A 16,862-nucleotide genomic window follows, 5' to 3' on the forward strand; every position below is an offset into this window, starting at 1 on the left:
TCCACCTCCCTTTCAGGCAGAGCCTTCCAGATCACAACAACTCACTGTGAACCATCTGACAAAAATCAACCTGAAATGTGGATCTTTTTACTGTCTCCGCGCCTGCTGCCTGGCAGACTCAGCACTTCCAGAACATTCTGTTTTTATTTCCAATTTCCAGAGTGGTAGTATTTTTCTTTTCTCTCATCTCTCCTTCTGGTTCTTTCACCTCAATCACCTTCACTCTGTGTCCCTCTGGTTACCGACCCTCCTACCACTGGACACAGTTTCTCCTTATTCACTCTATCGAAACCCCTCACGATTTTGAACACCTCTATTAAATCTCCCCCTTAACCTTCTCTGCTCTAAGGAGAACAGTCCCAGCTTCTCCAATCTCTCCACATTAACTGAAGTCCCTCATCCCTGCTCCCATCCTGGTCAATCTCCTCCGCACCCTCTCCAAGGCCTTGACGTCCTTCCTAAAGTGTGGGACCCAGAATTGGATACAAACCTCCAGCTGGAGCCTAACCAGTGACTTGTAAAGGGTTTATTATAACTTCCTCATTTTGTGTCATCTATTCCTCTGGAAATAAAGCCAAGGATCCCAAATCCTTTTTTAAACACTTCCCAACTCATGGTGCCACCTTCGATGATTTGTGTACATTCAGCCCGAGCTCTCTCTGTTCCTGCGCTCCCTTTACAATATAGATTTGTTTATATTGGCCAGAGTGTTTCCCTCGTTGGGCAGGCTTGGCAGGAGCCACCCGCGATCGGCTCTGCTCCGATATTTCATGTGGGTGGGCCAAAAAAAGGCCTGTCCTGTGACAGTGCTGAGCGCTGTCTGTGCGGGTCAGGGGGAGGAGGAACATGGCCTGGGACATGTTTTTAATTCAAACATAAAGTTTATATTTAATGTTTATTTGCTGCTGGAAACCTTATCCCGCGTGGATGAGGTTTCCTAAAAAAACGTAAAGGCCGCTTGGCCTTTTCGCCTGCCGACAAACCGTAGGGTTGGATTGCGCAGTGTAAATTGGATTTTAATTAGCTTGTTAATGGCCTTAATGGGCCTTTCAATTACCGGCGGGCGCGCAGCCGATTCTGGTACACTCCCCGCCGAACAAAACATTGCGCCAGTGCGCGCTGACGTCGGGACACACGCTCGATGCCATCGCGCAGCATTCACGCTCGGGCGTGTCGGGCGTGTGCCACAAGCTGAGTGTAAAATTCTGCCCATTGTCTCTCCTCGTTCTTCCGACCAAAATACATCAGTTCGCACTTCTCTGTGTTAAACTTCACCGGCCGGGTTTAACAGCAAATCCAGCTTTTCCCATGAAAACCACCAGGACAGGCCCTGGAACTGGGATTACTTCTGAACAGAGATGTCAAGTGGCTGGAACTGAGGGTCACACTGCAGGGTAAAGACCTGCCCAGTTATTTATAAAGAATCTATTACGTGTATAGATATATGGAAGACTGGGGCGGGTCAGACATGATTCACGGAGACTGCATTCTCGATGTGCAACAAAGTCACAAGCAATGCCCCTCCCTATGTTGTGTCTTCCCTCCCACACGGAAGGATTGTGGGCAATACACTATCCCAACACAAACAGGTTACTGTGGAACTCAAGGAGATTGTGTTCCTACAGTGGAAAATTTGCAGCTCTTTTCCCAGACCTCTACCAGTACAGGTACAGCACGGGGTTAGATACAGAGTAAAGCTCCCTCTACACTGTCCCCATCAAACACTCCCAGGACAGGTACAGCACGGGGTTAGATACAGAGTAAAGCTCCCTCTACACTGTCCCCATCAAACACTCCCAGGACAGGTTCAGCACGGGGTTAGATACATAATTGTTGGCCTCCTTCTGATTATTGTAGATCATTAAAATGTCCTGGACAGAACATAATTAAAAAGGCTGATGTAATGCTGCCCTTTATACCTAGAGGGCTAAAAGACAAGGGGGGAGAAGTCATGCTTCAGTTATACAAGACTGTGGTCAGACCATACCTAGAGTTACTCTGTGCAGTTCTGGGCATCAAACCTTAGGCTGTGGGAAGAGTGCAGTGTGGAATGATAGAACTATAAGGCCACTGACTATCTTGTCTGTACTTCCTCACACCTTGCTTTCTGTAAGGACTCCATTTCTTTCTCCCAGTTATTGTGTCTACATCACATCTGTTCTGATATATTCTTCCAAAAGCTCCAGTACTTCGAATGAGGTTTGGCCTTTACCATGGTTGGCAGGGTCCTTGATGGTTTCCAGCCCATTCCTCGCACATCTGCTCTCGCCCCTTCCACTCTCTCCCAGCACAATGTTATGGTTCCTCTTGTCATATGAGCATTAAAACATAGGAGCAGGAGTCGGCCATTTGACCCTTCAATACTGCTCCACCATTCAAAGATCATGGCTGATCTGGTTGTGGTCTCAACTCCACTTTCCTGTCTGTCCCCCATAACCCTTGACTCTCTTGTTTATCAAGAATCTGTCTAACTCGGCCTTGAATATATTCAGTGACCCAGCCTCCACTGCTCTCTGGGGAAGAGAATTCCACAGGCCAATGACTCTCTGAGAGAAGCAGTTTCCTCCTCACATCTGTCTTAAAAGGGAGACCCCTTATTTTTAAACTGAGCCCCTAGTTCTGGACCCCCCCGCCCAACAAGGGAAAATATTTTCTCAGCATCTACCCAGTCAAGTGCCCTCAGGATCTTATATGTTTCAATAAGATCCCCTCCCATTCTTCTAAACTCCAATGGGTACAGGACCAACCTGTTCAACCTTTCCTCCTAAGATAAACCCCTCACCCCAGGAATCAGCTGAGTGAACCTTCTCTGAACTGCCTACAATGTGAGTCTCTTGACATTTCTTTGCAGACGAAGATTTTTTGGAAGGTTTTTCTTCCAATTGTTTGCAGGCCCACTAGTGGTTAGTCAGGCCTATCGGTGACTGGCAGAACCTCCCACGGGGGTGAAGGAGAACATGTAGTCAATGCTGGGGGCAATTGGATCTACCCTTTGCCTCCTTTTCTCACGTTCCAGCAGGCTGCTTTCAGAATTTTTCGACTTTTGAAGCGAGATTAGGGGCTGAATTTTGCCATCAGCAAGCAGGGGGCGGAACCCCCGATGTCATCCGGCCCCATTTAAATCTTCAGGAAGGCGGGGGCGCAGCAAAATCAGCTGCAGGGCCCACCGACCTGTCAATGGCCAATTGACAGGACCATTTAAACAATTAAAGGACCTGCTCGTCCAACCTTAAGGTGCCCCAGCGGCGAATAGAGAAAACATGAAACCTCATCCACTGGCGGGATGAGGTTTATGTAGGGTTTTAAAAAGCTTAATAAAGTTTTAGTGTAAATTATGAACATGTCCCATCTCATGTGACATTGTCACGTGAGGGGGACACGTTAGGGAATTTTTAAATATTTTCCAATGTGGAAGTGATCTCCCTGAGGCTGCACTTAGCCTCAGGGGGATGTGTGCTCTATTGTGCGCATGATCGAAAGAGCGCACTCTCGCACTGAGGGAATCCCCTCCCCCCCCTGCCACAACCCGCACAGGAAGTGCATAGCGCTTCCCGCCAGACATCACGTCTCGCTGGCGGGGATCAGCTCCCCGCCCCCCGGTGGTTGGGTCGGACCCACCCGCCCGACAGGCAGAAAACTCTGCCCCTAGGAGTTTGCGTTTTCTTCCCTGTCGCAGTTTGGCTGCATTAAACAATGCCTGTTGACCACAGCCAGCCAGCTGGGTGGTGAGGAGACGGGCACTTGTTTAAGCCACCTTCCCTCAGCCCCTCAGCAATTCAGGGGCAATCAGCGCTGACCTTCAAAAAAGCCGCTTGGTCACTCAGGCTGTGCTTCCCGGTGATGATGTCGTCTATCGGTCATCATCAAAACAAACAGTAACCTGAGCTGCCTGCAGGCAGGATTCAAACTGCAGCTGCCAGTGTCGCCCTACACCTGCCACTTTCACCTCTTCCCCACATCACTCCAGGGCTCCTGTTGAAATTTGCCCCTTCCTGCCTGCCCAGTGGTGCTTTAAGGTGGAGCACAGTTTACGCTGACTGCCCCCACCCTTTTAAGCCTGGAGCTCATCTGTCATGGCCCAGTGAACTAGGACAGCAGCAGTGAGGGCTCCAAGCCCTAGGGGTGGATTCAGAGTTTCCCTCTCCTGGGTGAGTTGCTGACCAAGGCTTGGAGGGACCCTCCTTCCCTTGTTATTTTATCCATAGCTGGTATACCAACAACTGTAGTCCACGCAATACAGTGTGATATGCCTTTGGTCGAGAACATGATGGTCATTTGAGCCACATGGAATCCTTCCATCCTGCCCATTGTCTTTGTCAAGGAACATACCTGTCCAGGTCATGTCATGTTTCTCAGTTCTCTCCTCACTGCGTTTCTCTACCAGCTGAGACGCTGCGCTGAGGTGTGGGGCTTGGAGCCAGCAGTGAGGGTTCGGTGGAGATGAGGACCAGTGATTCAAGTCTATACAGCAAGTGGGGTGCAGCTGAAAATACAAGAGCTACCTCTATCTGAACACCCCATGTACCCGACAGCAATGCAAGTAAGGAGACCAAACCTGTACACAGTACTCTAGGCGTGGTCTCACCAATGCCCTGTACAGTTGTACTAAGACATCCCTACTTTTATAATCCACCCCCCTTTGCAATAAAGGCCAACATACCATTTGCCTTCCTAATCACAGAATCACGGGATCACAGAATCACACAATGCAGAAGAGGCCCTTCGGCCCATCGAGGCTGCACCAACACGTGAGAAACACCTGACCTACCTACCTAATCCCATTTACCAACACTTGGCCCATAGCCTTGAATGTTATGACATGCCAAGTGCTCATCCAGGTACTTTTTAAAGGATGTGAGGCAACCCGCCTCCACCACCCTCCCAGGCAGCGCATTCCAGACCGTCACCACCCTCTGGGTAAAAAGGTATTTCCTCACATCTCCCCTAAACCTCCTGCCCCTCACTTTGAACTTGTGTCCCCTCGTGACTGACCCTTCAACTAAGGGGTACAGCTGCTCCCTATCCACCCTGTCCATGCCCCTCATAATCTTGTACACCTCAATCAGGTCACCCCTCAGTCTTCTCTGCTCCAACGAAAACAACCCAAATCCATCCAACCTCTCTTCATAACTTAAATGTTTCATCCCAGGCAATATCCTGGTGAATCTCCTCTGCACCCCCTCCAGTGCAATCACATCCTTCCTATAATGTGGCGACCAGAACTGCACACAGTACTCCAGCTGTGGCCTCACCAAGGTTCTATACAACTCCAACATGACCTCTCCACTTTTGTAATCTATGCCTCGATTGATAAAGGCAAGTGTCCCATATGCCTTTTTCACCACCCCACTAACATGCCCCTCTGCCTTCAGAGATCTATGGACACACACGCCAAGGTCCCTTTGTTCCTCAGGACTTCCTAGTGCCATGCCGTTCATTGAATACTTCCTTGTCAAATTACTCCTTCCAAAGTGTATTACCTCACACTTTTCAGGGTTAAATTCCATCTGCCACTTATCTGCCCATTTGACCATCCCGTCTATATCTTCCTGTAGCCCAAGACACTCAACCTCACTGTTAACCACCTGGCCAATCTTTGTGTCATCCGCAAACTTACTAATCCTACCCCCCACATAGTCATCTATGTCGTTTATATAAATGACAAATAATAGGGGACCCAGCACAGATCCCTGTGGTACGCCACTGGACACTGGCTTCCAGTCACTAAAGCATCCTTCTGTCATCACCCTCTGTCTCCTAAAACTAAGCCAATTTTGAATCCACCTTATCAAATTACCCTGTATCCCATGTGCATTTGTCTTCTTTAGAAGTCTCCCATGTGGGACCTTGTCAAAGGCTTTGCTGAAATCCATATAAACTACATCAACTGCACTACCCTCATCTACACACCTGGTCACCTCCTCAAAAAATTCAATCAAATTTGTTAGGCATGATCTCCCTCTGACAAAGCCATGCTGACTATCCCTGATCAAACCTTGCCTCTCCAAGTGGAGATAAATACTCTCCTTCAGAACTTTTTCCAATAGTTTCCCTACCACTGACGTGAGACTCACTGGCCTGTAGTTCCCTGGCTTATCTCTACAGCCCTTCTTAAATAACAGAACCACATTAGCTGTTCTCCAGTCCTCTGGCACCTCCCCCGTGGCCAGAGAGGAATTAAAAATTTGGGTCAGAGTCCCTGCGATCTCCTCCCTTGCCTCCCTCAGCAGTCTGGGACACAAATCATCCAGACCTGGAGATTTGTCCACTTTTAAGCCTGCCAACACCTCCAATACCTTGTCACTCCCTATATTAATTTGCTCAAGAACCTCGCAGTCTCTCTCCCCAAGATCGATACCTTCATCCTCATTCTCTTGGGTGAAGTCGGATGTGAAGTATTCATTCAACACTCTAGCGATGTCCTCTGGCTCCACCCATAGATTGCCCCCTTGGTCCCTTATGGGCCCTACTCTTTCCCTGGTTATCCTCTTCCCATTGATATACTTATAGAATTTCTTGAGATTTTCCCTACTATTACCATCCAGAGCTTTCTCATATCCCCTCTTTGCTCTCCTAATTGCTTTCTTAAGCTCCACCCTGCACTGTCTGTACTCCACTAATGCCTCCACTGATTTGCTTCCCTCGTACCTGCTAAAAGCCTCTCTTTACCTTCTCATCGTAACCTGAATATCTCTGGTCATCCATCGTTCTCTGGGCTTGTTACTCCTTCCTATCACCCTAGAGGGAACATGTTGAACCTGTACCCTCCCCATTTCCTTTTTGAACACCCCCCACTGTTCCTCTGTATATTTCCCCACAAGTAGCTGTTCCCAGCCTACCTTGGCCAGATCCTGCCTTATTTTACTAAAATCCACTCTCCCCAATCCAAAACATTTTTTTGCAACTTGTCGATTTCTTTGTCCATAACAAACTTAAACTGTACCATGTTGTGATCGCTATCACTAAAATGCTCCCCCACCACCACCTCAGCCACCTGTCCGGCTTCATTCCCCAGAATTAGGTCCAGCGCTGCACCGTCCCTTGTTGGACCCTCTACATATTGACCTAAAAAGTTCTCCTGTACACATTTCAAGAAATCCACTCCATCCAAGCCTTTAACACTATGTCTATCCCAATCACTTGCTGTACCTGCATTCTGACTTTTTGTGATTCATGTACAAGGACACTCAGATCCCTCTGTACCGTAGCATTCTGCAGTCTCTCTCTCTCTCTCCATTTAAATAATATTCTGCTTTTCTATTCTTCCTGCCAAAGTAAACAACCTTACATTTTCCTACATTATACTCCATCTGCCATTTTGTTCCCACTCACTTAACCTATCTATATCTCTTTGCAGGCTCTCTGTGACCTCTGCACAGCTTGCTTTCTGATCTGCTTCTGTAGTGTTATGTCCGCAGCTGGTGTTAATTGCTGCACAAACCAAATCCCAGAGGGAAACTTGGCTTACAGTCCACACCCTTTGTTTTTGTATTCTAAAAACGAGACAAGGACATACTGATCTCAGCAGTAAGGGGTCCAGCAACACTTTTGGGATATAAGAAATAAAAAGTGAAAGGTTTTTTTTTTAACAAAAATAAGAGCAAACTTGAGCACACAAGATTACAGTTACACAATTAAGGTTAGTCTTACAAAACATTCTCCCAAAAACTCTCAACCTGGCCAAACCCACAAGTAAATGTTTTCCAGGCAGCACTCCCTTATAGATGTCAACTATGAAATCCAGTAATATTACACAAGGAAAACTGTTGTAGCTTCAGTAAAGGTGTACCACATGACCTCTACCCTCATACCACATGACCTCTACCCTCATATCACATGACCTCTACCCTCATACCACATGACCTGTACCCTGATCCACTCTGCAGTGGAATCCACTTCAGAATAAAAATGCTTGTTGTAGCCCAAGACTTTTCTGGTTTAACTGGATGGTTGATTCAAACTACATCATCTCCCAGCCCAAAGCTCCAGCCATAGCTCAACAGCTCAAACATCTCCAGCTATCTCTTGCTCAACAGCCATCCAGCTATCCACAGTAAGTCTAATATACCTTTCTTCACTTTCATCTCAGTTCCATTGTTCTTACACCTCTTTGAAACTCAAACCCTTCCAAATATAAGATCTTTCATGCTTCCATCTTATCTTTGCTTTTGGGTTAATAAAATACATTATCCCCTCTACTATTTACCTATGGAACTCCTGCAAGATGCAAACATTTTCCTTTTTCACCTCTGACTCCCCTTTGATATTCAAACAAACTCTCAACTTATCTAAAAATGCAAATATTAGATCTAACCTATTTACTTGTACCTCAAACTTAATATCCCTATCCTTGTCATGTTTCCAAACCCCCAGATAACCTGACTCCTATCAATCTCTTGCCCAGCCTAATTAAATCACACAGACACACACACATCCAGCCTTCTTTACAGAATAACACAATATTCCCCAAAATATTAAAAAGGAACATCCATTCTCACAGTATTATCTGTAGATTTGGCCACTATACACTTGGTCCCTTCATCCAAATCACTAATATATATTGTAAATAGTTGATGTCCCCACACTGATCCCAGTGACACTCCACTAGTTACAGTTTGCCAACCTGAAAATGACCCATTTATCCTGACTCTCTGTTTCCTATTTGACAATCCTCTATCCATGCTGATATATCATCCCCAACACCATGAGTTCCAAGTGCCTTTTGGAAATCCAAATGGTTCCCCTTTATCCTCTTTGCTTGTTACATCTTCATAGAACTCTAACAAATTTGTTAAACATGATTTCCCTTTCATAAAACCACGTTGACTCTGTTTAATTATATTATGATCCTCTAAATGTGCTGTACTGCTTCTTTAATAATGGGTTCCACCCCACCAATCGCTGCATTCTTTTTATTTATTTGTTCATGGGATGTGGGTGTTACTGACCAGGCCAACATCCATTACCCATCCCTAGTGCAATGATCATCCTCTGCCATTTCCATCACCTCCAGAGTGTTACCACCACCAAACATATCTTCTACTGCCCTCCCTTTTCAGTATTCTAAAGGGGTCATTCCCTCAGTAACACCACAATCCGCTTCTCACTCCCCCTGGTCCACTCGTCACTCCCCCTGCTCCACTCCTCACTCCCCCTGCTCCACTCCTCACTCCCCCTGCTCCACTCCTCACTCCCCCTGCTCCACTCCTCACTCCCCCTGCTCCACTCCTCACTCCCCCTGCTCCACTCCTCACTCCCCTGGTCCACTCCTCACTCCCCCTGCTCCACTCCTCACTCCCCCTGCTCCACTCCTCACTCCCCCTGGTCCACTCCTCACTCCCCCTGCTCCACTCCTCACTCCCCCTGCTCCACTCCTCACTCCCCCTGCTCCACTCCTCACTCCCCCTGCTCCACTCCTCACTCCCCCGGTCCACTCCTCACTCTCCCTGCTCCACTCCTCACTCCCCCTGCTCCACTCCTCACTCCCCCTGCTCCGCTCCTCACTCCCCCTGCTCCACTCCTCACTCCCCCTGCTCCACTCCTCACTCCCCCTGCTCCACTCCTCACTCCCCCTGCTCCACTCCTCTATAGCTCTGATCGACTCCTCAATCTCCCTGGTGATTATCTTTTGTCTCTCTCTTTCATTCTCAGTTTCTCTCTGTCTCTATCTCTCCTTCTCTCTCTGGCTATCTCTCCCTCTCCATCTCCATCTCTCGCCCTCTCCATCCCTCTCCCCTTCTCTCTTTCCCTCTCTCTCCCCCTCTCTCTCCATCTGTCCCTCACTCTCTCACCCCCTCTCCTCCTCTAACCCCCCCCTTTTCTCTTTCTCTCTTGCCCCCTTCTCTCCCTCTCTCTCTCCCTCTCCCCCTCTCTCTCCCTCTATCTCTGCCAGGTACAGTCACTGCTACAGACAGACACAATCCACCTGTCAGCGATTGCGTTGAGAACCTCAGGAAAATGCCTGTCCACAAATCCAGGTTCGAGACACAGTCGGCCAGTTTGGCTCCCCTCCTCCACCCTCACTGAGCTACTGTAACTACCCAGGCACATCCCCGGGCAACCAGTAATGCAACTGGAAAACAAACAGAGACTAAAGCACAAACATCTCCCTGTTCAACAACGTTAAAATAGTAGCGCCTGAGGGAGAATAAGACGCAGGGAGGGTGTTTAACCTTTCTCCTGCTGTTAGCATGTTGCCTGCTGACTGAAACAAGGCCAGACTGCTGCCTTTTCATTGGGAATTGCAACATTGCACTAGCCCCAGGTCAGAACAAGTTGTTAACATTATCACGCAATAATGGCATTGTGGATGGCTCACACTTGACACCTGTCAACACACAGAAGCAAAAGAGTAAAAGCCAGTTCCAGACAGAGTGTGATTGGTGTGTTGCTTAACAAGGGAAGGTGGGCGGGCGAGCCCAGTGTTAAAGTGGGAGCTCTGCACAGTGTCTAATCCTTGACACCAGGCGGAACGAATGTGTATTTCACTAGCGTCTGCACAGGGCAGACATTCCGATCCAGCCAGCGACAATGGAAGAAATATGGCAGCTCATTTGGGCAATGCAAGGTCCCACAGACAGCCATGGGTGAGCCACCAGGTCACATGTTCTCTCTGATGTTGATTGAAGAATAATTATTGATCCAGAACATGGGGAGAGCTCCGCTGTGCGAAATTTCACCTCCATCTCAGAGGGCAAGCAGGGCATTCCTTTAATGTCTCATCCAAACAATGACACCTCCATCTCCCTCAGCACTGACCTTCTGACAGTGCAGCACTCCCTCAGTACTGACCCTCCGACAGTGCAGCACTCACTCAGCACTGACCCTCCGAAAGTGCAGATCTCCTTCTCTACCGACCCTCTGACAGTGCAGCACTCCCTCAGTACTGACCCTCTGACAGTGCTGCACTCCCTCAGTACTGACCCTCTGACAGTGCAGCACTCCCTCAGTACTGACCCTCTGACAGTGCAGTGTTCCCTCAGTACTGACCCTCTGACAGTGCTGCACTCCCTCAGTACTGACCCTCTGACAGTGCTGCACTCCCTCAGTACTGACCCTCTGACAGTGCAGCACTCACTCAGTACTGACCCTCTGACAGTGCAGCACTCCCTCAGTACTGATCCTCCGACAGTGCAGCACTCCCTCAGTACTGACCCTCTGACAGTGCAGCACTCCCTCAGTACTGACCCTCTGACAGTGCAACACTTCCTTAGCACTGACCCTCTGACCGTGTAGCATTCTGTCAGCACTGTGCTGCAAATGTCAGACTAGCTTTTTTTGCGAAAGTATCAGGAATGGATCAAATCCACAACCTTCTGACTGAGAGGTGAGTGAGCTACAGCTGACATCCCAGGGCAAGAGAAGATGGGCAATAAATAAAGCATTGCCAATAATCACCCAAGTTTTTTTTGCTTAACATAGAATAGTGGGTTATAGCACAGGAGGAAGCCACTGTGCTTGTCGTGTCCAGGACAGCTCCCTGCAAAAGCCTTTGAGCAGGTCCCACTCCTGTACCCTTTCTCTGTAGCCCTGCAAATCTTTCTCTTCAAGTGTTTATCCAAGTGCCTTTGAACCTGCCTCGATCATGCAATTTCTCAGTTGGAGCACCTTTTGACACAGTGTACGTGCAGCCTATACTCACAATCCTGTTTTTCTTGCTCTTGGTTTGTCTGAATTTAGCCTGGAATGACAGGAAGACTCCTCAGCAAATGCACCCGCCCCAGGTAAGCCCTTCCCATGACGGATTGTGAAGCCTAGCTCGGCATCGCACGTACTTAAAGTGGCCAGGTTATGGTTGGCGTGTTAAGGAGACAAGGTATTTCACAACAGACAACTGGGTTGGACCTCAAGCTTTTCATTTTTAAAATAGATTCCAAAAATAGCACATCACCTTCATTATCATTATTGTCACCCTGTGAAAAGAATTTCACTCCAGAATACAACACGGGGAAATGTTGGAGCAAAATTGCACCAACTGCAGAAGATGGTTGTCCTGTCAACCTTTTTTCATTTGGGGTGTTGGGTGAGGGAAGAATTTTAGTGTACAATTTCGCATCCTTTAGCTACTCGACTTACAACAGCTCCGAGTCAAACCTGAAACTACAAACATCACACCAGCAAAATGAAGAAGATTGCTGAATTCTAAAGGTAAAGTAAAACTCAGACAGAAAGTGTGCACTCAAACACTCATACACACATTCCCACACATGCACACACTCGCACACACTCCCACACCAGGTCTGCAGGGCCTAGTAATCTATTTCCTCCAATGAAATATTGGGAAGTTTGTGCCTTTATCTGCCTGTGCCCAAAGCTCTGGAATTCCTTCCCTACACCTCCCCACCTCTACTTCTGAATCCTTTAAGGTGCTCTTTAAAACCTGCCTCTTTGACCAAACTTTCAATCAGCTGTGAGTGGTGTTTCCAAATTCTGCATAGGGCCTCACCATACAGAGACCGCAATTGTTCGGTGCTCCACGTTTGGTCTATACAACCTTCTTAGGCTTGTCCCCTAATGTGGCTCAATGTCAAATTTTGCTTAATAAAGCTCCTGTAAAGCACCTTGTCACTGGGCTAGTAACCCAGGGTAATGCTCTGGGGACCCAGGTTCGAATCCCACCACAGCACTTGGTGGAATTTAAATTCAATAAAAAATCTGGAATTAAAAGTCCAATAAGCCATTACCAACTGTTTTAAAAACCCATCTGGTTCACATATGTCCCTTTAGGGAAGGAAATCTGCTGCCCTGGAATCCTGGTCTGGCCTCCATGTGACTCCAGACCCAAAGCAATGTGGTTGACTCTTAAATGCCCTCTGGGGAGTTAATAGTGGGAAACGCAGAAATGGCAGAGATGCTTCATCAATATTTTGCCTCAGTTTTCACAGTGGAGGACACTAGTACCACCCCAATAGTAACAGGTAGAGCAGAGGTTATAGGGAAGGAGGAACTTAGAACAATCACCATCACTAGAGAAAAAGTACTGAGCAAACTATTGGGATTAAAGGGTGACAAGTCCCCAGAACCTGATGGCCTACATCCCAGGGTCTTAAAGGAAGTGGCAGTGGAGATAGTGGATGCATTGGCTATAATATTCCAAAATTCCCCGGATTCTGGAAAGGTTCCAGTGGATTGGAAAAATGCTAATATAGCGCTCTTATTCAAAAAGGGGGGAGGCAGAAAGTAGGAAACTATAGACCAGTTAGTTTAACGTCTGTCATTGGGAAATTGTTGGAATTAATTATTAAGGAAGTAGTAATGGGGCATTTGGAAAGTCAAAATGCAATCCAGCAGAGCCAGCATGGTTTTATGAAGAGTGAATCGTGTTTGACTAATTTGCTAGAGTTCTTTGAAGATGTGACAAGCAAAGTGGATAATGGGGATCCTGTAGATGTAGTATATCTGGACATCCAGAAGGTCTTTGATAAGGTGCCACACAAAAGATTAATACACAAGATAACATCACACGGAGTTAGGGGTAATATACTAGCTTGGATAGAGGATTGGCTAACCAATGGGAAGCAGAGAGTCGGGATAAATGGGTCTTTTTCTGGATGGCAAGCTGTAACTAGTGGGGTGCCACAAAGTTCGGTCCTTGGGCCCCAACTATTTACAATCTATATTAATGACTTGGATTCAGCGATAGAAGGTACTATAGCTAAATTTGCAGATGACACCAAAATAGGTGGGAAAGTAAGTTGCAAGGAAGAAATAAGAAATTTACAAATGGATATGGACAGGTTAGGTGAATGGGCCAAAATCTGGCAGATGGAGTTTAACGTGGATAAGTGTGAGGTTATCCAATTTGGTCGGAAGAATAAAAAGGTGACTTATTATTTAAATGGAGAGAAACTTCAGAATGTTTCAGTGCAGAGGGATTTGGGTGTCCTCGTGCATGAATTGCTGAAAACTAGTATGCAGGTACAGCAGGTAATAAGGAAGGCAAATGGAATTTTGGCATTTTTTGCTAAAGGAATAGGGTATAAAAGTAGGGAAATGTTGTTGCAACAAGGCATTGGTGAGACCGCACCTGGAGTACTGTGCACAGTTATGGCCCCCTTACTTGAGGAAGGATGTTGTTGCATTGGAGGTGGTTCAGAGGAGATTCACTAAATGGATTCCAGAGATGTGGGGCTTGTCTTGTGAGGAGAGATTGAGCAGTTTAGGCCTATACTCGCTAGAGTTTAGAAGGATGAGAGGAGATCTAATTGAGGTATATAAGATGCTAAAGGGGATAGACAAAGTAGACGTGGAGCGGGTGTTTCCCCTTGTGGGGCATTCTACAATGAGAGGCCGTGTTTTTAGACTAAGGGGTGGTAGATTTAAATCAGAGATGAGGGGAAATTACTTATCTCAAAGGGTCGTGAATCTGTGGAATTCACTACCTCAGAGTGCAGTGGATGCCGGGACACTGAATAAATTTAAGGAGGAGATAGACAGATTTTTAATTAGTAACAGGTTGAAAGGTTATGGGGAGAGGGCGGGAAATTGGAGTTGGGGCCGAAATGAGATCAGCCATGATCGTAATGAATGGCGGGGCAGGCTCGAGGGGCTGAATTGCCCACTCCTGCTCCTAGTTCTTATGTTCTTATGCTCTCTGAACAAGGCCAATTAGGGATGGGCAATAAATGCTGGCCTAGCCAGTGACACCCACATCCAATGAATGAATTTTTTAAAATACAGATCGTGGGACTGGAGCTTTGTCCAATATCAATGCATTCTGTAAACATTGACCTGCTGGCCCGGCCCAGCCCAGCTGTGATCCCAGAGGTCACAGCACATGGCCTGGTTTGGCCTCCAAGTCCTGAAACTCCTCTCCAGGCCCACTTGCAACCAAAGCCATACTGACTGTAAGAGATTGACACCATGGTCCCATTCCATCGCAAGGCTCTCCTGAGCTGACCCTCACTGTTAAACAATGACCTACGTTTTCTTGTTCACTCTCACCCAATTGTTGCTGTATGAAGTTTAAGGAGGCCAAGTATCCCTTGGAAATGAGGCAGTGGGGCAGTGGGATTTTGGGTTACAGATACACAAATCACTATCGCGAAATAGCTTAACACAACCATTAAAAAATACAAACCAAGCACTGGGGTTCTTTCCTGAAGAGATAGAATCGAGAGGCAGAGAAGTTAAATTGGTATAGCACCTTGATTGCTCCATTAACATTGGGCAGAGTCATTCTCTGAGCAGTCAGTGATGATCTCAGATCTATTTCCCCTTGTCTAAGCTCCTCAACAAATGGAACCAGTTCCTCAATGTTCACCATAACAAACCGCCTCATAACTGGGAGGCCCGAGGCCAGTTCTCTTCAGGACTTCCCCTGAAATAATCATTCCTAAACCAGACCATCTGCTTGTTTATCACGTTGCTGCTTGAGGGAAATTCCTGAGCAAAAATTGGCGGCTGCATTTCCGCCAATGCAACAGTGGCAACATTTTAAAAATTGTTTGTTGCAAATGCTACAACTCTGGAATTTCAGGCTTCACTGTCTCCCTGTCCCTGGATTTCAAGGTGCACCCTCTATCCCAGGACTCCAGAGATCACCCTCTATCCCAGAATTTCAGGGTACACGTTCTCTCTCTCTCTCAGTATCCTGGGGTTTCAGGGTACACCATGTCTTTATACCAGGATTTCAGGAATAGTTCTCTCTATCCTGAATTTTCAGGATTCAATCTCTTTCTATCCTGGGATTCCAGGGTTCACTCCCTCTCTCTCTTGGTGCTGGGATTTTGGGGATTCACTGTCGCCCAATCCCAGGATTTGGGGATTCACTGTCCCACAAACCCAGGATTTGGGGATTCCCTGTCCCTCCATCCTGGGATTTGGGATTCTCTGCCCTCCATCCCGGGATTTGGGATTCTCTGCCCTCCATCCCGGGATTTGGGATTCTCTGCCCCTCCATCCCGGGATTTGGGATTCTCTGCCCCTCCATCCCGGGATTTGGGATTCTCTGCCCCTCCATCCCGGGATTTGGGATTCTCTGCCCCTCCATCCCGGGATTTGGGATTCTCTGCCCCTCCATCCCGGGATTTGGGATTCTCTCTCTCTCTCTCTCTCTCTATCCCGGGATTTTCCAGCTCCCGCTCCCGCTATCCTGGAATTTCGGGTCTCTCTCTCTCTCTATCCCGGGATTTCGGGTTTTATTTACCTGTTCGGTTGTTTCTTTTCCTGAGGATCCGCCGCTCCCGCTCCCGCGCTCCAGCCCCGCGCGGCCCCGAGTCCAGCGAGAGCGCGCCCGCCTGGTCCTGATGCTGCGGCTCCGGTAACCCAGCAACCGGCATCCCGCAAACCCGAGTCCCTCCGTATCTACCACTCCCCCTGTATCCCCCTCTCCCCCTGTATCCCCCTCTCCCCCTGTATCCCCCTCTCCCCCTGTATCCCCCTCTCCCCCTGTATCAGCCTCTCCCTCTGTATCCCCCTCTCCCCCTGTATCCCCCTCTCCCCCTGTATCCCCCTCTCCCCCTGTATCAGCCTCTCCCCCTGTATCCCCCTCTCCCCCTGTATCTACCACTCCCCCGTATCCCCCTCTCCCTCTGTATCCCCCTCTCCCCCTGTATCCCCCTCTCCCCCTGTATCCCCCTCTCCCTCTGTATCAGCCTCTCCCCCTGTATCCCCCTCTCCCTCTGTATCCCCCTCTCCCCCTGTATCCCCCTCTCCCTCTGTATCCCCCTCTCCCCCTGTATCCCCCTCTCCCCCTGTATCCCCCTCTCCCTCTGTATCTACCTCTCCCCCTGTATCCCCCTCTCCCCCTGTATCCCCCTCTCCCTCTGTATCCCCCGTAGCCCCCTCCCCCCGTATCCCCCACTCCCCCTGTATCCCCCTCTCCCCCGTATCCCCCTCTCCCCCGTATCCCCCTCTTCCCC

The 16,862-nt window shown here is 48.1% G+C and overlaps 1 protein-coding gene across 1 annotated transcript in view; it reads right to left on the bottom strand.

Annotated features, from left to right (window-relative positions):
* LOC144686231 (SPRY domain-containing protein 3-like) overlaps window positions 1–16,280 on the bottom strand; it is a 1,189,784-nt gene extending 1,173,504 nt beyond the window's left edge. The window contains exon 1 of the mRNA XM_078551322.1: window positions 16,148–16,280. Coding sequence (XP_078407448.1) covers window positions 16,148–16,280 — 133 coding nt within the window. The remainder of the gene's footprint in view (window positions 1–16,147) is intronic.
* Window positions 16,281–16,862: the final 582 nt, after the last annotated feature.

The sequence above is a fragment of the Cetorhinus maximus genome, chromosome 11 (assembly GCF_964194155.1).
Source record: "Cetorhinus maximus chromosome 11, sCetMax3.hap1.1, whole genome shotgun sequence".
Classification (NCBI taxonomy): Eukaryota; Metazoa; Chordata; class Chondrichthyes; order Lamniformes; family Cetorhinidae; genus Cetorhinus; species Cetorhinus maximus.